Source organism: Lutjanus erythropterus, chromosome 18 (genome assembly GCF_056507025.1).
Source record: "Lutjanus erythropterus isolate fLutEry1 chromosome 18, fLutEry1.hap2, whole genome shotgun sequence".
NCBI lineage: Eukaryota > Metazoa > Chordata > Actinopteri > Lutjaniformes > Lutjanidae > Lutjanus > Lutjanus erythropterus.
This window is the reverse complement of record NC_139334.1, coordinates 23,768,158-23,790,869: the sequence shown is the minus strand read 5'-3', so window position 1 is coordinate 23,790,869 and position 22,712 is coordinate 23,768,158. Positions and strand designations below refer to the sequence as shown.

At 40.3% G+C, this 22,712-nt stretch overlaps 1 protein-coding gene across 1 annotated transcript; it reads right to left on the bottom strand.

Moving 5' to 3' along the window:
- Positions 1 to 892: 892 nt before the first annotated feature.
- Positions 893 to 22,107, bottom strand: znf106a (zinc finger protein 106a). The gene is made up of 22 exons (XM_084741983.1): positions 21,958 to 22,107; positions 18,869 to 18,951; positions 17,748 to 17,809; positions 14,787 to 14,981; positions 11,534 to 13,438; positions 10,560 to 11,031; positions 10,127 to 10,196; positions 9,757 to 9,911; positions 9,477 to 9,537; positions 8,864 to 9,277; positions 6,963 to 7,797; positions 6,458 to 6,507; positions 5,018 to 5,163; positions 4,787 to 4,921; positions 4,286 to 4,402; positions 3,355 to 3,546; positions 3,195 to 3,257; positions 2,929 to 3,048; positions 2,727 to 2,798; positions 2,339 to 2,410; positions 1,646 to 1,792; positions 893 to 1,166 (listed from the first exon to the last, which is right to left on the bottom strand). Exons 2-22 carry the CDS (start codon positions 18,920 to 18,922, stop codon positions 1,110 to 1,112), a joined length of 5,394 nt encoding a protein of 1,797 aa, XP_084598109.1. The 5' UTR covers positions 18,923 to 18,951; positions 21,958 to 22,107; the 3' UTR covers positions 893 to 1,109.
- Positions 22,108 to 22,712: the final 605 nt, after the last annotated feature.

The following is a 22,712-nucleotide window of genomic DNA, read 5'->3' as shown; positions in this document are numbered from 1 at the left end:
AAATATAAAATAAATTCCAAAAAAATACAAAGAGGAAATTGTGTCATAAAAACAGTACGGCGCACTCACTCACTCACAGGAAACGTTTAGGAAGAATAAACCCACACATAAACATATGTAGGAACAAACACACACACACACACACACACACACACACCGCCACCACCACGTCTTGGTTCTGTTATCACTGCAAATGTAAATTCTCAAGTGGCAACCTCAGGCCAACGTCACACGACACTGCACCAAAGTCCCTCAACGCCTCAATATCACTGAGCAACGAAAAAAGAGAAAAAAAAGAAAAAAAGAAAAAACAAAAGTAATCTTAAACCCAAAATAAAATAAAGACAGATTGTTAATTTTTTTTCTGAAAATAAAGTAAAAACCAAACCAAAATAAAATAAATAAATGGTGTCACTTCAATGAAACGCCTTCAAAACAACCACACCATTGAACTGAAACGCCTCAGGAGACCGTTCATTTCTAAAAACTTAAAATCACTCGTTATTGTCATAAACATTAAGTTACTTTGAGCCAATACTGGCAACTTAATAAAAAGAAAAGAAAAAAAAAATAACTAAAGGTTGCTCAACATGACACATCACAACTGCACAACAACAATAAAAAACATCTCTTAGCCCATGCCATAATGTAGCCAACCAACCCGGATAGACGATTATTGGTTTCTGTCGCAGTTTCAACAGAAAAGCGTAACAAATCCCTCCGATTCTGGCAACGCTAAAGTTTCTTCAGTAACAAAAGTCACATGTTTCTTTGTCTTAGTTTGGTCAGTGAAAAGAGGAACTGCAGTGGTCAGACAGAGAGAAAGAGAGGAAGGTGTGTTTTATAGAACGTAAAAAAAAAAAAAAACACACAGACAACAGCACAACCAACCCTCCTTTCATGACTGTATTATGGTTGGATTCCAACACCGAACATAAAGGATGGAGTCATCAGACGCCACTCGTCAGGCTCGACAGGAGCGCCGCACAAGTTAAGTGGGTCCCAAGAACATCCCCCCCAATATGGGAGGTTAACAGTGGGGGGGGGGGGTAAAGATAGCAGGAAAGGGAAGAGGGCTCAGGGAAAAACGATGTTCCCGCCAGCAGCCCTTAAGGCTCCAGTTCAATGTCCTCCTCAGCATGTTTCTGCATGTGCACCAGCATCCCCTGAAAACAAAGTGTCCTATGAATAAAGTTCTAGTACATAAATGATCTCCTCTACATTCAATTACTGTTATGTTAGAAAGGCCATATTTGAAAAAAGTAAAACGCCAAGTGTCCAGATGTTTACATTTCATATGTCTGACTAGTAAAGTTAGGAATTTAAATCCGTAACAATGCACTTTTTGTAATTTTCTCAACTTTATTAGTTTTCACAATTAGAAAAGAAACATGTACAAAGTAGAGAAAGTCTGACTCTCCTAGATTCCATCTGTCATCAGCCTAAGGTCAAATAAAACTCTGCATAATAACAGACAGAACCAATAAATGGGCTAATGAACCACATAAAATCACAATTATATACTTTTTTCATAGTTATAAATGACCAAATGGCCAGATGAAGGTCGTTAAATTGAATAGGACTGCAGTACTTATTAAAAAAGCAATTAAGGTTGTTGAATTTGTGTCACAAAACATCTTAATACCTGCTTGGAGCTGTTGCGTGCGCAGAAAAACTCTTCACAGTTTTTCCAGCGGCACTTGAGCGTCTGGCAGTTGACACTGGTGTGGTCGTTGATCAGGTGCTGCTGCAGATGCTCCATCATCCCGAACACCAGCGAGCAGCCGTGCCACTGTCAACACGACACACCTTTAGTCAGTAATAACCAGGAACCAGCTCAGACTGTCCTGGTGCTCACTGCAGCCTAACACCGTCTTTCCTACTTTGCTGCTTGTCTTATTTTCACCGTGGAGTTTACTATTAGTTACTATAATTACTATTGGCGATTACAAGCTAGTCAAAATATTAGAGAAAGAAAAAAGAAAAAAATGTCTAGAGAGCTGTACACAGATTATGACACATTTTAGTTGACAAAATATTACAACAGGCTGCACATTTTTACATTTGGAGAATAAAAGAATAATTTTAGACCTACAACAATGATGCATAACTGTTAAAAAAAAAAAGAAATCTTATTTCTGTATAATTTTTGTCAAAGCCACTGGAGAGGGGCAAAAGAGCCACATGTGGCTCCAGAGCTGTTTGAAGTTTGAAAAGCACTGGCCTGAACACACCTCAGAGACATTTAGGCATGTGACATGTTACACAGGCGGCTCTTACATGTCCTGAATAAAATCTCCATTCACTTCTCAGCTCTGCTCCCCATCCCTTATCTTACCCAGCAGCAGTAGTTCTGCATGAGGTTGAGCTTGACGGCCTGCACGCTGCCATCATAACAGCCTGTGTAGATCTGAAACACAAAGTTTTTGAAACACAAAATCAAAAACACAAATAATGGATTAACATCGGATCTCGGAGCTTATGCTTACATTGATATGTAATTAGAGAAAAAGATCGGCTGGTTATAACATGTTTTAATGTACAAGTGACTGAAAAGATCATTGTCACAACATTTAAGAGCCAATCAAATTAGTTTATTCTTATGCAGGTTACAGTTCAGATCAATGAGTTCTGCTGCTGTGCTGAGTGTCTCTAATGTGCTGTATGTCCTTGTTTAATTTCACTAATTTCCTAAGATATAGCACTGGAGTAAGCAGGACTCTCACCATGTTCTTGTGGATAGCCATACACATCACCATGTCCTTGTGTCCACCATAGACCTGCAGTCGGTCATGTGACTGTGGAGAGAACAACACATTGAAATCCTGTTAGGTTGACATGCTGAAGGGTTAATAAGACCCCAATTTAAATGAACAAATCGACTAAAAGACTAATATTATATAAAGAGAGGTGTTTTAGGATGCAGACCTGTAGATCGTAGACACGGACCAGTTTGTCCAGACAAGCTGTCACCATCACCTTCCCCAGGACGGCCACCACGGTAACAGCATGACTGTGACCTTTATACACCCGCATCAGCTCTCCTGTCTGTAACACACGCAGTGATGAGAAATAAAGTGGATGTACAGTTCTGTTTCCAGTTTTTTTTCCATTTTCCATTTTCCATTCCATTCCAATTACAAACATGCAAAACTGTAGTATCAAGTCCTTATTGTTTATAAAGACAAACTCACATGGATGTTGTGTGCGTAGACACACTGATCACTGGATCCACTAAAGACCAGGTCATTGACCACCTGAGAAAGAAAGCATGAGAAATAATTAGGAAATTTTGCACTTATAAAATGAAAAACATGAAACAGACTTGAAGCTCAGGTTTCAGACTCGACTTACATTCATGCAGAGCACAGTTTTGGTGTGTCCCTCCAGCGTGCGCAGCAGGAGTCCGTTCTTGGCGTCTCTCACACTGATGGTGCTGTCGTAGGAGCCGACCAGCAGGATCCTCCGGGCTCCCTCCTGCGATGAGGCCAGGCAGCTCACGGCCCGCGGCCCGTGGCACTCAAACACATCCATCTGCTTGTTTGTCTGAAAACATAGTTGAAGAATAAAAATGAAAGCCACTTGTTGATACCTTTTCTCCCCAATGCCACCAACAGAGCTAAAAAAAATAAATTATGACATGATGCATTTAAAATTTGTTTGGAAACAGTTTGGCCCCACTTGTGGCTAAATATAATTGTGTAAAAACAACTTCAAGACAGCTTATGACCTCAGTAACACACCACATACTGCAGCAAACAGTTGCTGCTCACTAACTAGTCTGTGAGAATTCATATTATGGCTGCAACAATGCTTTTTTTTCATTATCGATTTATTTGCAGTTGTTATCAAGAGATGGTGAAAAACAGACAATTTACTATGGCCAAGGATGACATACTAAAAGAGTCCAAAACCCAAAGATCTTCAGTTTGCAGTCATGTAAAGACAAAGTAAAGCAGCAAATGGCAGATTAATTTATTGTCAATTAACTAATAAATTAATTGGCATGTCGTTACAGCTCTAGCTTATATTCAAAATTGCTGATGGGAGAGGTTGAAAGAATCTAATACAGGTGAGTCTTGCCTTACCTTTTTTTTTCAGTCTACCTGATGTATCACTTTTTATGTCCAATTTATAACTTTTTGTGTATAACAAAATTTCATTCAGTCAGTGGACATTAATGTTTTTTCTCTGATGCAGAAGTGCATGTAAAAAAAAACTACTCTACTGTAGAAGTTGTGACTTTTTGATTACCTAACACTCACATTCTGTCTGCCTCTCTCACCTTGAGGTTAAAGGTCACCACTGTGCCGTTTGCCAGACCGGCATACAAAATCTTCCAGCGACTGTGGAGGCAGAGGACTCGGTCTGACAGAGAGAACTGCTGCTCCAGCTCTCGTGTCTGTGGGCACGAAAGAACAACACATGAGTGTCAAAATCTAGAAAATAATCAACTTAATTTATACCTTGGGGCACTGAAGTGAAACAGTCAAGAAACGGATACACTTTGAGGTGAAAACCATACAAAATATTTGGTACTTGTTCTTGCTGTTCTTTCATTTCACATGATGTTGACATTAAGATAATTTCAACTCAACATGCTTCTCAAATTTATGGCCAATAAAAGAACCTCAAATCAATCAAGACAAACAAGACAACAAAATAAATGTTTGTTTTTTAACTGTCCAGTTGTTAACCACTGCATAACCAAACAAATCCTATAATATGTATCTGACCAGCTCAAACAGAGAAAGACTAATTTATTCAAAGAGTGCTGCAATTTTACCTTAAGATTGTAGCAGCGGATGGTCTGATCACTGGAACCAGAATAAAGGCGATGATGCAGGCTGGGAGCCGCGGACACCAACAGGCAGCTCACTTTAGAGCTGTGACCCTCAAACACACCAACACATTTATGACTCTGCAACAAAAATGGAAAAAAAACCCACAAGTTTATTTAGTTGCTGCTTTTGACAGTTCTGATTAACAGGAGCAGAAGTTCTTCGTCAACACCCACCACCAGGTCAAAGGCTCTGACAGTCCGGTCTCCTGAGCACGTGTACAGCAGCCCATTGTGGATCTGCATGGCATTCACCGCCTCTTGGTGACCCTCAAATGCACCCTCGGTGGGCAATTCGTCCTCACCGTGGTCAGATGATGCATCTGTGAAAAAAAATAAAAATAAAAATATTAACCTAATAGCTTAAATCACAACAAAATATACATGATTGTTCGTCACTGCAAATAAAAAGGTGCAGAAGTTTCTCTCCAGGTTGTATCCATTTTAAATAAAAAAAGAAAAAAGTGTATGTTTTGTATGTTTTTTCACCAGATGATGGTTGGAGTGTGAATGTAAAGGAGTGATCAGTCCGCTTCATGTTAAATATACATTCTCAGAAAGCTGCGTCCATTCATCACTGCACTCATCGTGCTGCACAGCGTTACCTAATGTCAACTAACAGCTCTATGAATATCTTGCCCATAAAAAGTAATTCGGATACTCCAGAGTCTATTTAAACCTGGTCATCGAGTATTACACTTCTAATTCTGGCTGCTCAGAATGTCGTATGATTGGTTACGTGTACAAACATCAATAGTATCAGAGGGGTGCAGTTTCTCTGTATTCATTCAGTGCAGTCATCAATAACTCTAAGTGGAAACACACAGAGTTTTAGCCTCCTAGCACTTCCAAGTGGTATCACTGCTGTGCTGCTGTGGCAAAAACAAGGTGATCAGTAGAAATCTGTCTCACCATTGATATGTGTACCCTACAACTCAACCATGGAGGACAACACTACAGGAAACACTATCTGTACTGTACTATCTGCACTATCTGGAGCATTTTCACTGAAGAGTTACACTGAAGTGGTCACAATTTTATATTGCCTTTAGGAACAGTCAAAAACCACTGTAATAATGTAATAATAACACAGTCTGAAAAACCATTTATTCAGTTAAAGTTTATTCATTAATTTAGTCTACAATTGAGACATCATTTTCCTGAGAAATGTTGTGCCCAGTGGTAAACAGATGAAAGCGAGGCTCATAGAGAACCAATCTAAAGGCGTATGGTGTCATTATACCATAGCCTTTACCTCTGTGCAACCAACATTACTTCATAATGATAAGTTAAAGCTAAAGAGATGTCTATTTCCACTTGAAGATGTCATTATACTCTGTCAGAAATGCTTGTCGCGTGGCAAAATAATTTTGGAAACCCTTCCCACAGTTTTTTGAAGTTGAATTGGGAGGGCTGTGTCTGACCTTTTCTGTAAAGCTGAGTTGGCACTGACAGAATTATTTTCATCACTTTTAACGTGAACAAACAAGGGCAACACTACAAATGTCCTCCGAGAGAGACCGTCTGAAAATGTGCACTGTTATCAACATATTTAAACAATTTCCAACAAGCATAACCTAATCCTTGTAACATGAGCAACTTCAGATAAGAACATACCTGATGAGGTCTTTGGTATCTTGGGCAACTCGATGATAATCTGACCATCACTGTGAGGAGAAAAGGGGGAAGTGATGAGTGATGTGCTTACAAAGATCATAACCAGGCTTTATCACTGGTACAAGATGAATAAAGCGAGAGGTTCTGTCAGAACGTTAAGTTATCATGAACTCTGACCTCTCTAAAATCCAGTTCTTGCATCTTACAATTTTGTGCATCATACATTAAATGCAATTTTGCACAACTTATTTAGTGAGTGTTGGGGTTGTGCTCCTGCAAAACAGCTTTATGAGCACATATAACATATGCAGTTGTAATTTCTAACTTTGCAATGCAATAAATGTACTCAACACGTACTGTATCTGCATATTAATTCATATTTTGAACACTTTATACTCATTTTTGTGTATAAGTCATCAGGTCCTGTCAAAGATTTGTGTTCTTTTTAACTTTCTTTTTGGCAACTTTACTTTTACAGGCATTTTTTTTGCTAGATAAGTCTCACCTTTCCGACGGTGTACACAGATCCATGTCACTGGTGGAGGAGACCTCGTTGCAGGCCAGGCTCTGTGGCTCAGGTCTGGAGGAGTCCGGGACCTGGGCTGGAGATGGGGCTGGAGGTGAAGCTGGAATAAGGGTGTCTGTTTGGGGCTGCTGGCAGGCTGCAGTGACCTCCATGCTTTCCTCTGAATCCAAGTTTAAAGTAAGTTCAGCAGGGGCCACCTGGGGAAGCTCCACCATGTGTGTAGGAGACTTGAATTCTAATTTCTCCTGTTTGACGGTTGGAAACAGCTGCCTGGAGACCTCCTCGCCCGCCTCCATGTTCACGTCAGCGTCTCTGTCCTCTGAGGGCGGAGTAGAGTTACTGACCTGAGAGCTTCCACTGGGTCTCCTGCGTGGTCGGACCCACCTCGGCCTCAGCGTCTCTCCATCAAGCTCGGTGTCACTGCTCTCAGGCTGCTGCTGCTGCTGTTTCAACACCTTCCTCTTCTTCAGCTTCCTCACACGCTTCCCGTTCCTCAGTTCAGATGGAGAGGCAGGCAAGTTGGAGAGTGAGGGGGCTGAGGGGGGCTCACAGGACTGTGTGGCTGAACAGTCGACAACACTCCCCACCTCAGAGTCCCTCCTGCTGGCCAAGAGAAGGGTTATGGAAGATTTGGATTCAGGCAGAGGGGTGAGACAGTCCCTCGATGCCTGTATGGACTTTTCTGTTGTCTCTATCGGTCCTGCCAAGCTCTCATTACAGTCTGCAGGCTCAAAGTTCTCCCAGTTATGTTCTGTGTTAGTCTGGTACAGTTCAGGCTTTCTTTCAGGAGATGGCTGGAAATTCAGGGCAGGATCTGCAAGAATTTCAGATTCATATGGATCAGAATACAACAAATTTTATTCACATGAACACTGAAAAGAAATGGAGACATTCTTGAGGATTTTCTGTGTATTCCCTGGAGTTACTGCACTTATTTATATGTAAAAAAAATCTGACAAGTTAAACCAAGTGTGAACCAACCGCAGCATCACCCACTGGTTTGTGGACTACCGTTTTGAAGCCTGGAGTTTGGCATTAAGGGGGTGGCCATCTTGGTTTTTGCAACCAAAGCATGCACAGTGCAGGCAAGAGCGTGGAGCTGCTGTGTGACATACTGCCAGTTTGGTGGTGCTTGGTTTTGGCTCTGCTCAGCAGGAAATAATACTGGCCCGCCTGGCCACAAAGCTTCTCCTATGACAGCTAAACAGTTAACCAAAATATGTTTCTGAAAACATTTTAGGTAAGAAATAGGCAAAATACTTGATTCATATTTGAAAATTTCTTATGATTAAGGACCAGGTGGCCTCGGCAGAGGTATGTTTTTCAAGGTTAAAGCTCCACAGGGTTATGGGCTTGTCTTCTTCTATTTTTCATCAAATCTTTTTAAAGAGGAAACAATCTGTTTATCTTGACAAATCAAGACAGAACAGTCTAACAATGACATACCTATCAGTGCTAAATGGAAAAGGTTTAAATCGAAAATGTGAGTCGTGACTTAAAATCAAAAGTCAAATCAAACTGTGGATTTGGAGAATTATGAGAACCCTAATGTTTACACTAATGTTTGCTAGATATCAGTCTTCTTTACGATTACCTTTTACTGGCATATTGCTAAGTTTCTTGGCATATAACTGCCACCAGCTGTCTGTTGGTGGTATTGCATGAAAAGTTTGTGTTTCATTGTTCTTTACATATCTAGTCGAGGCCATTGTCATCAGCACGTGGAATGGCAAACACAACAACAGGGACAGTGATCAATGAACACACAATGTCAAATAAAGAAATAAACAAGAAAAAAAGACAGCGGCACAGTGATCAAGTCACTGCACTTGTCTGGTGATGTGAACATTGACATACTCTAATTGTACATTGACTGATACCTGCTGGAGAAGTTGCAACAGTAGCGACAGGCAGCTCTGGAGTGGTGCTGTGAGCAAAGTGGGTCGTATCTTCTACAGGGTCGAGCCCTGAGCTGACATGGACCGGAGACTGAGGCTCCTGCTTGATAACTACGGGCATGAAGGGGAGGCTGGGAGGAGGGGAGGCCCGCTCAGCAGGAGAGGCACGCTCAGCAGGAGAGGCACGCTCAGCAGGAGAGGCACGCTCAGCAGGAGAGGCACGCTCAGCAGGAGAGGCACGCTCGGCAGGAGGACTCGAACTGGGGGCGGCAGCAGCAGCAGCGTCTGGAACGGGGGAAAATGTAATGGAGGAGGGGATGTGTGGCTCAGCTTCTACTGAATCCATCTTCTCTTCTTTCAGTTTCATCTGAAGTGGAGGTGCTTCTACAATACTGCCTGCAGAAAAATCACACAACAAAAACATAATCACTGTTTATTCCAGTTTCACTCATGTTTACTACATTCATCACAAATCACGCTACAAGGACCAACAATGTTATACATTGCATGCACACTGTGTGTTATTGTCAAATAGTTCTTATTTAATGCATTTTATAAACCATAATTTCATGTATTTCGTACTAGGATTTCTTACCTTGCATCCCTTTTAGTAACTCAATGCGCTTATTCCTCAGTGAGCTCATCTCTCCAGTCATCTGAGTAAGACAAAATCATACAGGAGCCATCAGAAAGTGAATATTTCTTCATCTAACTGAGTACAATTATGGTGATTACTGACAGTTGTGTCCTGCAATGAAAGTTAAGAGAGCAGACTGTCTGTGGTTTGTTGACTTTGGAGTACTTGAAAGTCAGCCACTTATAAGGGAAACTTTAACACTTGGGATAACAACACATAAGTGTATATAAACACAAACCTGCTGTTTAACCATGATGAGACGCTGCACCTCCATGTAGGCAGCCTCCAGTGCAGCCCGGGCTTGAATCAGACTGGTGTCCACAGTCTGCAGGGAACGACTCAGCTCCTCCTCCCGCAGAGAAACCGCCAGCAGCTGGTCGATCTGTAAACGCTCTGCACAGAACCCACAACATACTTAAGAACCACCAATCTAACACAACTCAGAGTTTCATGTGTTTCATTTGTGTGAAATTGTTCAGTAAAAATCTTAAAGTTACATTAGCAGAGACAACATACTACAGAGAAAATCATATACATTTTACTCCCAAATCGTGTCAGGAAAACATAAAAAGATGACTTCATTAAAACAGCAGAACTCAGACACCTACCTTTTCTGGATTTGACCTTCCGTCTTTTGTTATTGTGCTCCAAGCAAGACGTCTCTGCACTTGGAACATCCTACAAGGGAAAAGGAAAAGGGTCACATTCTGCTTGTTTGTATTTAAGTAGGCACAAATAAATGTAATGTAGCATTGTACCATTATAACATTGTCAGACTCATGATGGACATTTTTTTAAATATCAAATTTGATGCTTGCTAATGTCAAACATCTATCCATCCATCCAGATTTTTTTTTTCATTTCAGCACCAACCAGCGCTGTCTTAAGTAACATCACTTGAGGATATTTACCAGGTTTTGTGTAACTAAGCGCTTTATACAACTTTTTTCATGCATGCAGTAGCATTCCTGAACACCTGGAAATGCTCTTTGATTTGTATAATCAGTGAGGCTGCCCTTTAACACCATTTTCTTTACTCACCCCTGCCGCTCTTCGCCTCTTTCCTGTTCCCTGGCCGTCGCACTGCTCCGTCCCCGAACTGCTGTCCCCGAGCACTGAATCGGACCTCTGCAGGGCCTTGACTGTTGCTGACGTCAGTTTGTCTGGCTGCTTCTGTGCTTTAGCCTCAAACTGACTGAGCATCTGCTCCAGCTCTTGCTGACGCTGATTGTCTTTGTTCTCTTGAGCGAGTATGGGACCGGGAGAAACGGAGGATCCCTGCTGCTCTGAGCTGAGGCCTTCCCGCTGTGCCATCTCCTTTGACATCATGGATGTAAACAGGGAGTGAGTTGATGCTGGGGCGATGCTGCTCTCTGATAAGGAGCGTTTTCGGGAGGCACCTGAGGTGGAGACGTCCGTCACCGAGTCCCATTGGAAGCCCTCTAGCAGGGGAATGTCATCTTCCTCCTGGCTCTGGTCCTCCTGGTCTAATGGCACCATTTCTATCCCAAACCTGTGGGACATGAGACAGACAAGACGTAACATGAGTTGAAATAGCCGAAATCAAAGTTAAAATTGCAAAAATTTATCACATCAAAGGGACAGTTCACCCCCAAATCAAAATCAGATATTTTTCCTTTTATTTGCTAGTGTATGTCCTGCTATTTATCCATCTAGATTGTTTTTGTAGGAGTCAGCTGAAGAGATATCTGCCTTTTTTGCATATAATTTCTTTTCTCTATACCACAGAATGAAAACAGTTCCTACATGAAACTTCTGACAACAAGGAATGTGGATAATCCTGAGTAAGTGGGTCATGATATCTGTAAAGAGCCATTGCCTATGAGTTTAATATTTCCTCCACTTCTGCCTGTGTCTAGTCTCCAAAACCTGGTAACTCACACCAAAACAATTTAGATGGATAAATAGCACTACAGGCCAGAAGACATTCACATACTTTTGCTTTTGGGTTGAACTCTCCCTTTTAAATTCTAAACATAAGGTCAAAATGTCACCTTGGCATCCCCTTTCCTTTGTCTTGCTTCTTCCGGACCTCCTGATACACCTGTTCCCAGTTCACATTGCGTCGCGACCCAGAGGAGCTGATGAGCTGCCGTACAGTTGGTTTGAGCCCCGAGTCTTTTTCTGTCTCATTTCTCCGCGACTCACTCAGGTTTCGGACCCGCCTAGCAATGTTCAGGTTGGGCTCGTGGCTGCCTGTTTTGCTCTTGGAGCTAATGTGTTTGGTCAGGTCGCGCTTTAAGACGGGGGGCAGGTCAAGTTTGGAGAGGCTTGATGTGTGCTGTGATTCACCACCTCTGGAGGTGTCACTCTCAGAGCTCTGCCCTGCTTCAGCAGCCTGCATGGCTTCAGCTGAGGCCACCGGGGACATTTCCTTCTCCTCTTTCTTCCTGTTCTCCTCATCCTCCCTGCTGGAGGCTGCAGGCTCAGAGCTCTCCATGGTCGAGGTGCTAACCTGCAACGACTGGAGAAACTGGTTGCTGTCTGAAGATTGCAACGTGGGCTTTTCTGGCTTGAGTGAGTCGGGTACATTTGGTTTTGATGCATTCTGCCTACAGCTGTTTTCTTTGTTCACACCAATCTGACTCTGTGCATGATCCCTCTGCTGCTCCTCCGCAATGTGCAGTGCCATTTCCATCTTGTTGTTTCTAGAGCTATCCAAAGAGCCTCTCTTTTCTAACACTATCTGTCTGGCTTTCTGGAACGTTTCTGGGAGCTGCCGTCCTTGCCTTGATTGAAGTGGCTCAATAGGTGAAGACTGAGGACTGAATCCAGTCTGCTTTACGGATGATTTTGATTGTGCATGTGCTTGACTGGAGGCTTTTTTTAACTGAGCACCAATGTTGAGACCTATCATTGAGGTCATCTTACGATCTTTATGTTGCAATGGCTTGTTTGCCTTCTGACTGGAAGAACCAGATGGACAGTTCTGTTGGCCATCTCTCTGAGCACTACTGCTTCTACTGCCACTGCTACTCCGATCTCTGGGTTTGTCTTTGGGATTTGTTTTATGTCTGTCTTTCTCTTGCACACTTTGTCCACTAGAAGTCAGCTGCTGCGGTTTCTGTTCAGGCTGGGTTTGCCTGTTAAAGGTACTGGTTTCTGGTGCCTTGTCTTGCTTCTGTGGTTTGTTGACTTTGGAGTACTTCTCTGATGAGTTTGGGTTGGGGTCATTATGGGGTACAGATTCAAACCCCTTTGTGACTGGATATGGTGACCAGCGACAGGCTTTGTCCAGCTTTGGATTGCTACCAAAGGTCTTAGAGCTCTTACTACTGTTGTGGTCAGCTTCTGCTGTTTGTCCCTCCCCATTTTGAAACCCTTGACCCTGCTGACCTCCCTGGTCTTTGCCTGCATTTTGAAACTGATTAAGAGTCCGAGTGAAAAAACAGGGTGGAGGTGGATACATAGGTGGAGGCCCCAGAAGACTCATGGGCCGGTTTCTTTGTAAGCTCTGGGAGATATTGTTTCGGCCATAAATCCCGTTACTACTGCCTCCATTGCTGAGCCAAGGCAGTCGATTTTGGTGATTACCAAAAGGTGCACCCTGATCCCACTGCCTGCCGCCCCAACATTCCTGGCTATTGAAGCCTCCACCAGCAAACTCTCCAGATGCCCATCTCTGAAAGTTGGGTGGCTCCTGAGCATGCCAGGTGGCACTCTTTCCCTGTCTGCTGTGGTGCCAGGGTCGTGCCTCTCCTGCCCTGGCATTATATCGGTTGTTGTTGTACCAAGAACTTTGGTGAGCGGATCCATTGAACCCCTGGGGTGGCTGCTGCCAGCCACACTCCAACTGGTAACGCTCCTTAGCTTCTTTTAACCTCTGCTGAAACTCCTCCTTTCTCCTTCGATCCTCTTCTTCTTTTGCAAGTTTTGCAGCAGCAGCCTCCTTCTCTTTTCTACAAACAAAACACATATGAATATAAACTGAATATCTTAAAAAAAAATTACATTAATTCCCATTCATAGGCCGTGCATGTAGCTGGCAATCAGTCGGAATGAGATAATGCATGCACATGGTAACCTGATGGGAAAACAAATTGGTTAGTTGTGAGGACAGCAAATGAGCCTTAATGCCCAAACAACAAATGTGAAAAAATATAAAAAAGTAACCAAAAAATACTGAAAATGATCCCTTATTCTGACATTCCCCTATCTTGTAATGGTATTTTTTACTCTATTGACCCATGTTTTTGCAAGCAGGTTTGTCATAAATCAACTTAAAAAGGTGACGTAAATGCTGAAGATGAGGTTACAGCTTGTTTCTGATGCTGCCAAGTTGCAAAAAAAAATCGTTAATGCAAGTTTAAGACTCATTGACTACAAGGGGAAACAGCATAAAAATCATTATTTGAGATACAATCTGTTTTACTCAACTTAAAAAAGGCTCATCAACAACCTCATATTTTGGCCCACTGTTGTCAGATGTCAAGGACTGGTTCACTGTGCGACTTATATCACTGCCCTGCAGAGGGTGACAAGCTGACAGCTGAATGCCAGTTTTTGCCTTCAACAGTTTTGACATACAGTATGTTTGTGTTTTTACCTTCCTAAAACCACAATTACATATCAAAGGAAAATCTATTGAATTTACTCCAGCATTGAGAGGCTCACAGGGTTGGATTGAAGATTTTTGGATGTGTTTTACTATTTCCAGAGGGCAGTAAACTCGAGGTATCAGCAGCATGTGTCTGAACTTTGTGAGCGCAGTCATGCTTTTTTTTAGGCTGCTGTCCTGACATACGACCCCAACCGCAGCTCAACTTGAAGCAGCAGCTAAAACAGGCCTGTGAGCACCACTGAGCGAAATGTGACTATACATGGCGCATGTACACACAAACGAACACTCGTGAGCTGCAGCTTACCTTTTATATTTGTGGTTAAATCATACAATCATTATAAACACAGGCTAATGTTGAACAATTAATGACAGAAATATTGCAATGGAAATACTGACCACTCAAGGTTAATTAATAGTATAATAATATAATATTTCTGCTCCAGTGATCAAATGTCATGTTGACAAATATATTTTGTTTCACTAAAAAACATCCAAAAAACTTTTTTTTTTCATATTCATAAAAACAATCTAATGAACAGTTTATTATAAACACTCAAAACTAAATTATTTTGACAAAATGAACTTTTTCACCAATAAATAAGCATGAGACAAATTTCTTTTTTTTGTAAATATTACAGCTTACTATTATTCTTTCAGCTCAAAAGCTAATAACAAGGCTGTCTTACCTGATCTGTTCTTTTCTCTTCTCAATCAGATCCGCCAAGACCTGATCGAAGTACTCCTCGTTGCGGTTGTTCCCAGCCTGCTTCTGTTCTGCAGCCTCCACATTCTGCTTGTGCGTGGGACTGGAAATGTGGCTGGCATAATCAGTCAGGCTCACCACCGTCACCTTGCACACTCTGCACTCGTGTCCGCAGTCCCTGGGGAGGGAAGGCGAGAGCGGGCGTTCAATCGTTCCTTCAGGCATCGTTCTGATCTCGTCTCGTTTGGTTTTCTTGCCTGCAGAGCCGCCTGCGACTATGTACTCTGGCTCTACTTTCTGTTACTTCAACGTCAAAATAAAATAAGGAGAGGAGAATACTCAAGAATCCTTTGAAAAAAAACAACTTGTCCGAATTCTCTAACCGTCACAGATCAGGAGGTAGCTAACTTATAATTTTCTCTTCTTAAAAAAAAAAAAAAAAGTTAAAATCTTTATCTTCCTGATCTTGCTTTTCTGTTCTTCAGCAGGCCATAGGTGGCAGGGTGAGGGCAGGAGGAGCAGCCAGGCTGGACGTAGGCAGCATGTTAATCTAGCTGTTTTTGTCCAGCCACCACAAGCAGCCGTGCGGCACAGCACTGGGACGTGTGGAGGGGAGAGAGGCACGGCGCCCTCAGCCTAGTGCGCTTTCATGATGGTGTCCGCTGCGCTCTGAGACTCTACAGAAGGCAATTTCTGTATTTGACCTCACACTTCTCTCTGAGAGCCAGGACCCAGCCCCCCTCCAGGCCAGCATGTGTTATTAGAACAGGCCAGAGCTTCCTGCTGACCAATCCTGAGCAAAGCCTGTGTAACTAGAGCCTCCTGCAGCTGCTCATCGCCTCCGCTTCAAAACCTCTCCCAGGCATGTCATCTTGTGATTCTGATAGGGGCAGTGACTTTGCTGGCTCCTTCTCAATTTCTTCTTCAAATCTGTGTCATGGCATGCTGCCATTTTCTGACCTCTCGTGCAGCTGGCATACGCTTTATCAATGAGATCGGGTTACTTTTTGACACATTATTTCTCAGCTGCGGTGGTGGGGAAGATGTAACCTGAATTAGTAATGATGAATTCCTTTGCTGGAATTGCAATTTGTAAGTCAGCATGGACCTCACATAGAGCCGTATCAAGCTGTATCTAAAGTTAAACTTCAGCCACCACATTACTGGACAGGCAGTTTAATAAATCACCATGAACTCCTGAACAGAGCTGCAACAATTCCATGATTAATAAACTGGCTGTCAAGTATTCAAGGTAGGAATGGTAGGATGTGTTTTGACTATAATATGATCAAAAAAATCATGTTGCTATTATTTTGATAGGTATTGCGATGGCAATATGATTCATGATCAGTGGGAAGGAACATTTTTGCAACATAATTTTCAAGTATTAATTATAATGATGTGATATTTGTTGGGGTTTGCACCAAACAAACACCAGTTTGTTGGATGATGGATATTGCACTTTAAAAAGTATTTTGATCAATTGTGCAGCACTTTGGCCAACTATTCTGATGATTAATTCCTTAAATTAATATTAACATTTTATGGACCAAACAACTGATCGATTAATTAAGAAAATGATAAGATGAAATCATCATTATTAATCCCCAAGCAGAGGATTTTTCATGTGTTACAGCAGCAACAGGGAAAGAAAAATAGAAAGAAGTGTAAATAAAAGGTAATAAATAAATGCAGTCAACAATCAAAGATTGTTTGTAGAGCTGCAACAATTATTTGATTAATTGATTAGTCAATCGAAAGAAAAAAACTAGTTGCCAACTATTCTGACAGTGATTCATCATTTCTAGAGCTACAATGATGAATTCATTATGGAAAATAAATAAATAATAATTTAATTTAATAATAAATAATATTATTAAATTAATAAGTTCCTCAAATGTGAATATTTTCTGGTTTCTTTACTCTTTTTTTAACAGTAATCTGAATATATTTAGGTTGTAGACAAAACAAGACATTTGAGGATGTGATCTTGGGCTTTGGGAAACAGTGATCAACATTTTGAATCATTTTCTGACATTTAATAGACCAAAAAACTAACCGATTACTTTGTGAAAATAACAGATTAATCCATTATGGTAACTGCTAGCTGCAGCCCAAATCATTTCAGTGATTTTTCAAGCGAAAATGAAGAGTCTTTGTGTTTTGGACTGTTGGTTGAACAAAAGAATCAATTAAAATGTGTCACTTTGGGCTCTTAGAAGCATTTTTAACTTTTTTTTTTCCCTCAAATTTTCTAGGGTAAGCATTAATCATGAAAATAATCATCTGATTAGTTAGTTGCAACCCTACTTGTGAAACAACAACTTTTTCAATAATTTCAAAAAGCTACTTGTAACATACTGTTCATATCATTCTTTACAAATTTAACGGCCTGGCTTTCATGTTCAAAATGATGCCATCTTTACACATCAGTGTTTATATAAAATCCCAGTAACTTAGCAACAACCCAGGCCCTTCATCAGTATTTGCTCCACTCGAGATTCCTCCATCTCAGCGACAGGCTGCATACTTTTAGTAATCTACATGGGAGTCACAAGATAGCCAGTTGCCTTCTAGCAGTCATGCCTGTTGTTCCGGAGAGATTGTGTCTAAATATATATGCCACAGTTGAGACAGCTGCCTGTATATCCACTTGCCAGATTACTTTGATGAGCACGTGCCCATGTGCACACGTGCCTCGTGACCCAAATTGGTTTGGACAAAACTCTTGAAAAGCTTTTGTAATAATATTATTAGCTCATTTAAATATATTGTGTTGAGTAAGACACAGTTAAAGTCCACATTGTGATACTAAATATTTTGCTAGATGATATGACCCTGATTATTAATCAGAAGCATGTCTCCATGATTATTTAGCAAAAATACATGTGAAATTGAGAGTCATCATAATGATGTCTGTGCATGTTGGTTATTTTTAACTCACCGGCCTTTGAGCTTCTCCAGCTCACGGTGGTGCAGCATACTTCTCATGTGCTCATCCATCTCCTGCAGATACACAATGAAAATAAAGCTTTCTCTTCAGGCATCCAATAACACTTCTAAATTTCATGCATTTATCCTTATTTAGTTAGGTGGTAGATAACACTTTATTAATGTACATTTATAAATCACTGTGCATCCATCATCAAGAGAAACAGGGTGAGATGTGTGGCATGAGGGCACCAAGAAGAAATAATTTTCAACTTTTTGTCACAACAGTGTAGTTAAGCCTAATGAATGGAATTGATTTTAATCAGTTACATTAAATCCACAATATGTATCACATACTTGGTAACTTGGCTTGATTGAAGGTCTAATTTTGGGTTGCAGCAGGATGAATGAGTGAATGGATGTGTTGAGTGCATGTGAATAAGCAGTGCATTACACTTGTGCATGCATGGATATGATGCATGCATCAAACCCACAACATGTGCATCCAGAGTATTACTTAAGACTTTTGTTCAATATCAAAAACTAAAGCAAAAACAAACTGTTCTTCCTTCCAAGCAGTTGAAAACTATCTCCTCTCTGTATCCTCATGTCACACACTTGTGTGTGTTTTTATTGATGATGGACATGCAGTGTTTGCATCATATCAACTCAAACTACGACTCCTTGTAGTTCTTTTACGAACAAAAATGGCTCTTAAGGATATGTATCTATCCAAAAACAAGCATGCATATCCAAATTTGATGATTATTAACTCTTCTAATAAACCATGAAGGATGAAATGTTCCTTTATGGGAAAAGTGTCCTACTTCTAATCTAAATAAACCAATAAACACCCAATAAGCTGAAAAATGAATTATCAAAAAAGCTCATGAAGAGTTGACATTTGAGAGATAAATTATTGAGGTGTAAAAGGTATAAGTATAACCTACAAAAAAGCACATAAACTCAAAACCATGATGGTAATGTGTATCAGATACTCTAGTAGTATTAATATCAAGTGTCTTCTAGTATCTGGTAGTATTAGCAACAAATCCCAACATTTTATAAATCATATTCCAACTACAGTGTCAACATTTAATTGTTTAGTGTTAATCATGTTTGAGGGTGAATTACCTGCTTGGAGACATGGACTGTTTCACAGAGGATGCACTTAATGTCTCTTGTCATCTTGAACTCAAGTGGGAATCAGCCCATTACTGTCAATAGAGAGAATTTATTAAAGTGAAATGCCTCGACAATCACAGCTTGCAAAGGAAAAAGCAACAAAGTTCTATAAAACACATCCTGAATTATGCAATGTTTAATATTGACTATTCAAAAATAATTCTGTGCAGGGCATGCACTCAGTGTTTGTAGTCGAGTTCTCAGCAACTCACACCAACGCAGTAGATGGAGCCCATTTTCTCTTAACAACGACACTTAGCTATTCAACAGCGTGCTTCAGTACCACAACCAAAATGCCAGAAGTGAATTCAACCTGGATGCTGGTCTAATTCCAGTCTGCTGATTGAGCAGCTCTGTGGCCAGCAGACAGCATCAGGGCTAAGTCTAGACTTGCTGCACGTTCATAAACAGGGTGGGAAACTAACACCAGGCCAGGGACAAGTCAAAGGCCAGTGAAGTTACCCCTGTGGATTTTCTACACTAACATCACCTTCTTCTTCTTTTTTTTAAGATTATTTTTTGGGCTTTTGCCTTTATTGTGATAGGGACAGCTGAAGCTATGACAGGAAAGGAGGCAGAGAGAGGGAGAATTACATGCAGCAAATGGGTCACAGGCGAGAATCGAACCAGCGACCACTGCAGAGAAACAACAGCCTCAGTACATGGGGCAAATGCTCTACCAACTGAGCTATGGGAGCATCCCCTAACATCACCTTCTTAAAATGCAACTGAACGCATAAAAACCCTGTTCTATTCAAAAATGTAAGTCATTTACATGTTTTGAAATAAATATGTAAAAATTAGAGAAAATCCTGGAAACACTCATCGTACCACTGTCTTAAAACAGCACCATAACAAAAAGGAACCATTCCTCCCATTACTGTCGTTGAAGATTTGGGAATTGAACTGAAAAATATGAAGTCAAAGAAAGAGGATACCAGTGTGTACATCCAGCAAACTAATTCATGATGAGAACAGATATCTGCCTAAGAAAGTAGCTCCAGTAATTCATTTATTTCCACACAGACCCACTTAAAGCAACAATCTAATTGGCAATTAAGGAACATTATCATTTAAGTGCTTTTTCCAACTGGTGTCTGGTAGCAAAGAAAAATGCTGCCATAAAATAGAAACACAGCAGTCTACACTTCCTATAGGCAAAATCTGACAAGGATCTGATGGGTATATTGATTAGCTGAGAACAAGAAAGAAGGTGCAACACTAGTCTTGTGTTAAGGCTGGTCTTCAATTGGCACAAAAACACAAAACTCAAGAGTCTTGAAGATAACTGGGCACAAAGATTCAGAGATTTTGTGTCTGTTTGACCTGATGGAAGCTAATCCAGCCAAAACATTATGCTTCAGCAAGAAACTACAGAAAGAAAAATCTATACATATGGCTTTATTGTTTCCATCCATCTAAGAGAGGTGTTCTCTTTTTTACACTTCTACATAGTTATGTTAAACACAAGGGAAATATATCAGACATCCATTGAACATATGAGCACTATATCAGCATACATATAACATAAACACATCAAGACAGTGTGTTTCACTGTAAGTGCATACACAAAATAAAATGTGGTTTCTGATTATTTTAAATAATATATAATGAAACATATAATGCATACATACAATTATAAATAAAAGAAAATAGACCTAATAGAATACATAAAAAGAACAATAATCAGTCTGGGAGTTGAATGTAACAGGCCTATAGTTCGTGGAAAGGAAACCATTTGTGTAAATAAGTAATGATTGCTGAAAGCTTAATCATGAAATAACTGCAGGCTATAATAAAGCTGAAAGACAGACAGATAGATTATAACACATAAATCATGAATCATGATTCTGAATAACTTTCCACAGAGCCCTTTGCCCTTTTTGAGAACCACTGGTCTAAGGCACAGCTTTCTTAATCTTTACCATATTGAGTGACCAATCTGTCAAACAGCAAAGTTTAATATAGAATATTGACCACAGGTCTGGAGATCCCATCGTCCTCAGTAGTTAGTTAGGCCTATTTTCTGTTTATGACATTATGACCTGCCTCACAATACCGCCATCACCGTTTCTCTTTACTCCCAAAGCACCAGAGGGCAGCTATTTTTAATATTAGTTTGATGCATGGGTCATATTTCCTCTCAGCCACTGAACTGCTCTCTAGAGGGCAGCATGCAGGGCAGTGCAAGAAATTAATTTCTGAACACTGGCATTAACTGTTGATGAAACTATGGTAACAATGTAAACAGACGGGGCAGAGGAAGATGCTTAACGTAGGATTGTTTCAGAAAAAGCGTCCCTCTGCAAACCTTTTGCATGAACTGAAAGTGACAGTTTGTCTTTAACATTAACTGGAGCTGAGAAACGACAAAATGTAAGTTAAGGTTCTGAGATAATAAGCATTCAAGGGAGAGGAATCAGAAAGCCACAAAAACAAACAAAACCACGTCTACACAAAGCAGTTTAACAACAGTTAGCTTGTTCAGTTAGCATGCTAGCATTTCAGTTGGTGTAGGTTTATCATAACAAGTCGCATAAAATACAAACAGTTTCAATGACAATTATATCTGACGTTATAGAGCAAGCAAAGTGAGCAAGCGGACACAACAAGTGATACTTTACAGCTGTTTTACTGCTGTACAGTGCAAAACTGCAGAATGAATAACTTGGTCAGCTAGCAGAGGGGGTCGGGTCCCTGTTTGTTGTTAGCCTAGCTGCAAATGAGTTAGCTTCGATACTATATTATCGAGTCTACTAACATATCGTATCTCCATGGTAATTGGATCGAAAAGCAAACAAGAGGATCAAAAGACATACGAACCATGACTCCTAACAGAATTAAAGTTGAACTGAGCTGTTAAGTAAGAGCTCTATCCTGGTTGGCTAATGGGTTAGCAAGCTAGCAAGAGAATGCTAGTTAGCGACACAGTTAATCTATACCACTAATTTGCTTACATTATTCACGAACTCTAGTGAGTACAGCTACAGTATGATATTTTTATACACTATAAATAGTGAGACATGACTTTTGGCTACCTTTTTGAATCCAAATGTGTGGCTCTACTGTATTTTCTCCTCCACCGTAGAAGCTAACAACAACATCCTCCTCTTCGCCCCAAACTGAACTACAACCCAGGATGCGTTCAGGAACACCACTGTTCAGGAAAACAGGACACCCAGTTCCCTGTTACCGAAAATGTTGGTTAGTTAGTTATAGGGGTTTTTATAGTTAACACGGGGTAATAGATTATTTTACTTTGAGGGTAGTATTATGAGGATAACCTTCACTTCAAGAAACAACATAAAGGTCAACATAAGTTTACGTTAATGCGCAAATTTTACTGATTTGTGTATTTACCAAGCTGCATTCAAGAAAACGCTAAAAACGTCATTTTGTTAGAAGCTCTCTTATGCAGTTGAGAAAATTATCATAAAAAATAAACTAAAATTAGAACGTTTTAGTTCACTGAAATAACAATTTAAAATTAGATTTAAGAAAAAACAGATTTTGATTTTGTTTGTCTTCTTCAATTTGAAGTACTGTTAACTTAACCCTAACAAATTACACACATATTGGAATAAAAAAAAAACACTATAAACTTATATGGAAATTAATAAAAAATAAAGTAAAACTAAACATTTTTAAACAATAAAAAATAAACTGAAACAAGGAAACTGACTCTGTAAACTAAAAGTAAAATTAATCGAGAACTAAATAAAATAAAATAAAAACTAATGAAAAATACAAAACTATAGTAACTATAGACAGGATGTGTGTAACTCAACACAAA

Excerpts from the sequence above, each read along its gene's own strand:
- znf106a (XM_084741983.1), bottom strand. The coding sequence starts at position 18,922 with ATGACAAGAGACATTAAGTGCATCCTCTGTGAAACAGTCCATGTCTCC. Across the intron at positions 10,197-10,559 it reads AGAGGCGAAGAGCGGCAGGG|GATGTTCCAAGTGCAGAGAC; the intron begins GTGAGTAAAGAA and ends TTTCCCTTGTAG. Across the intron at positions 3,258-3,354 it reads AAACTGTGCTCTGCATGAAT|GTGGTCAATGACCTGGTCTT; the intron begins GTAAGTCGAGTC and ends TTTCTTTCTCAG.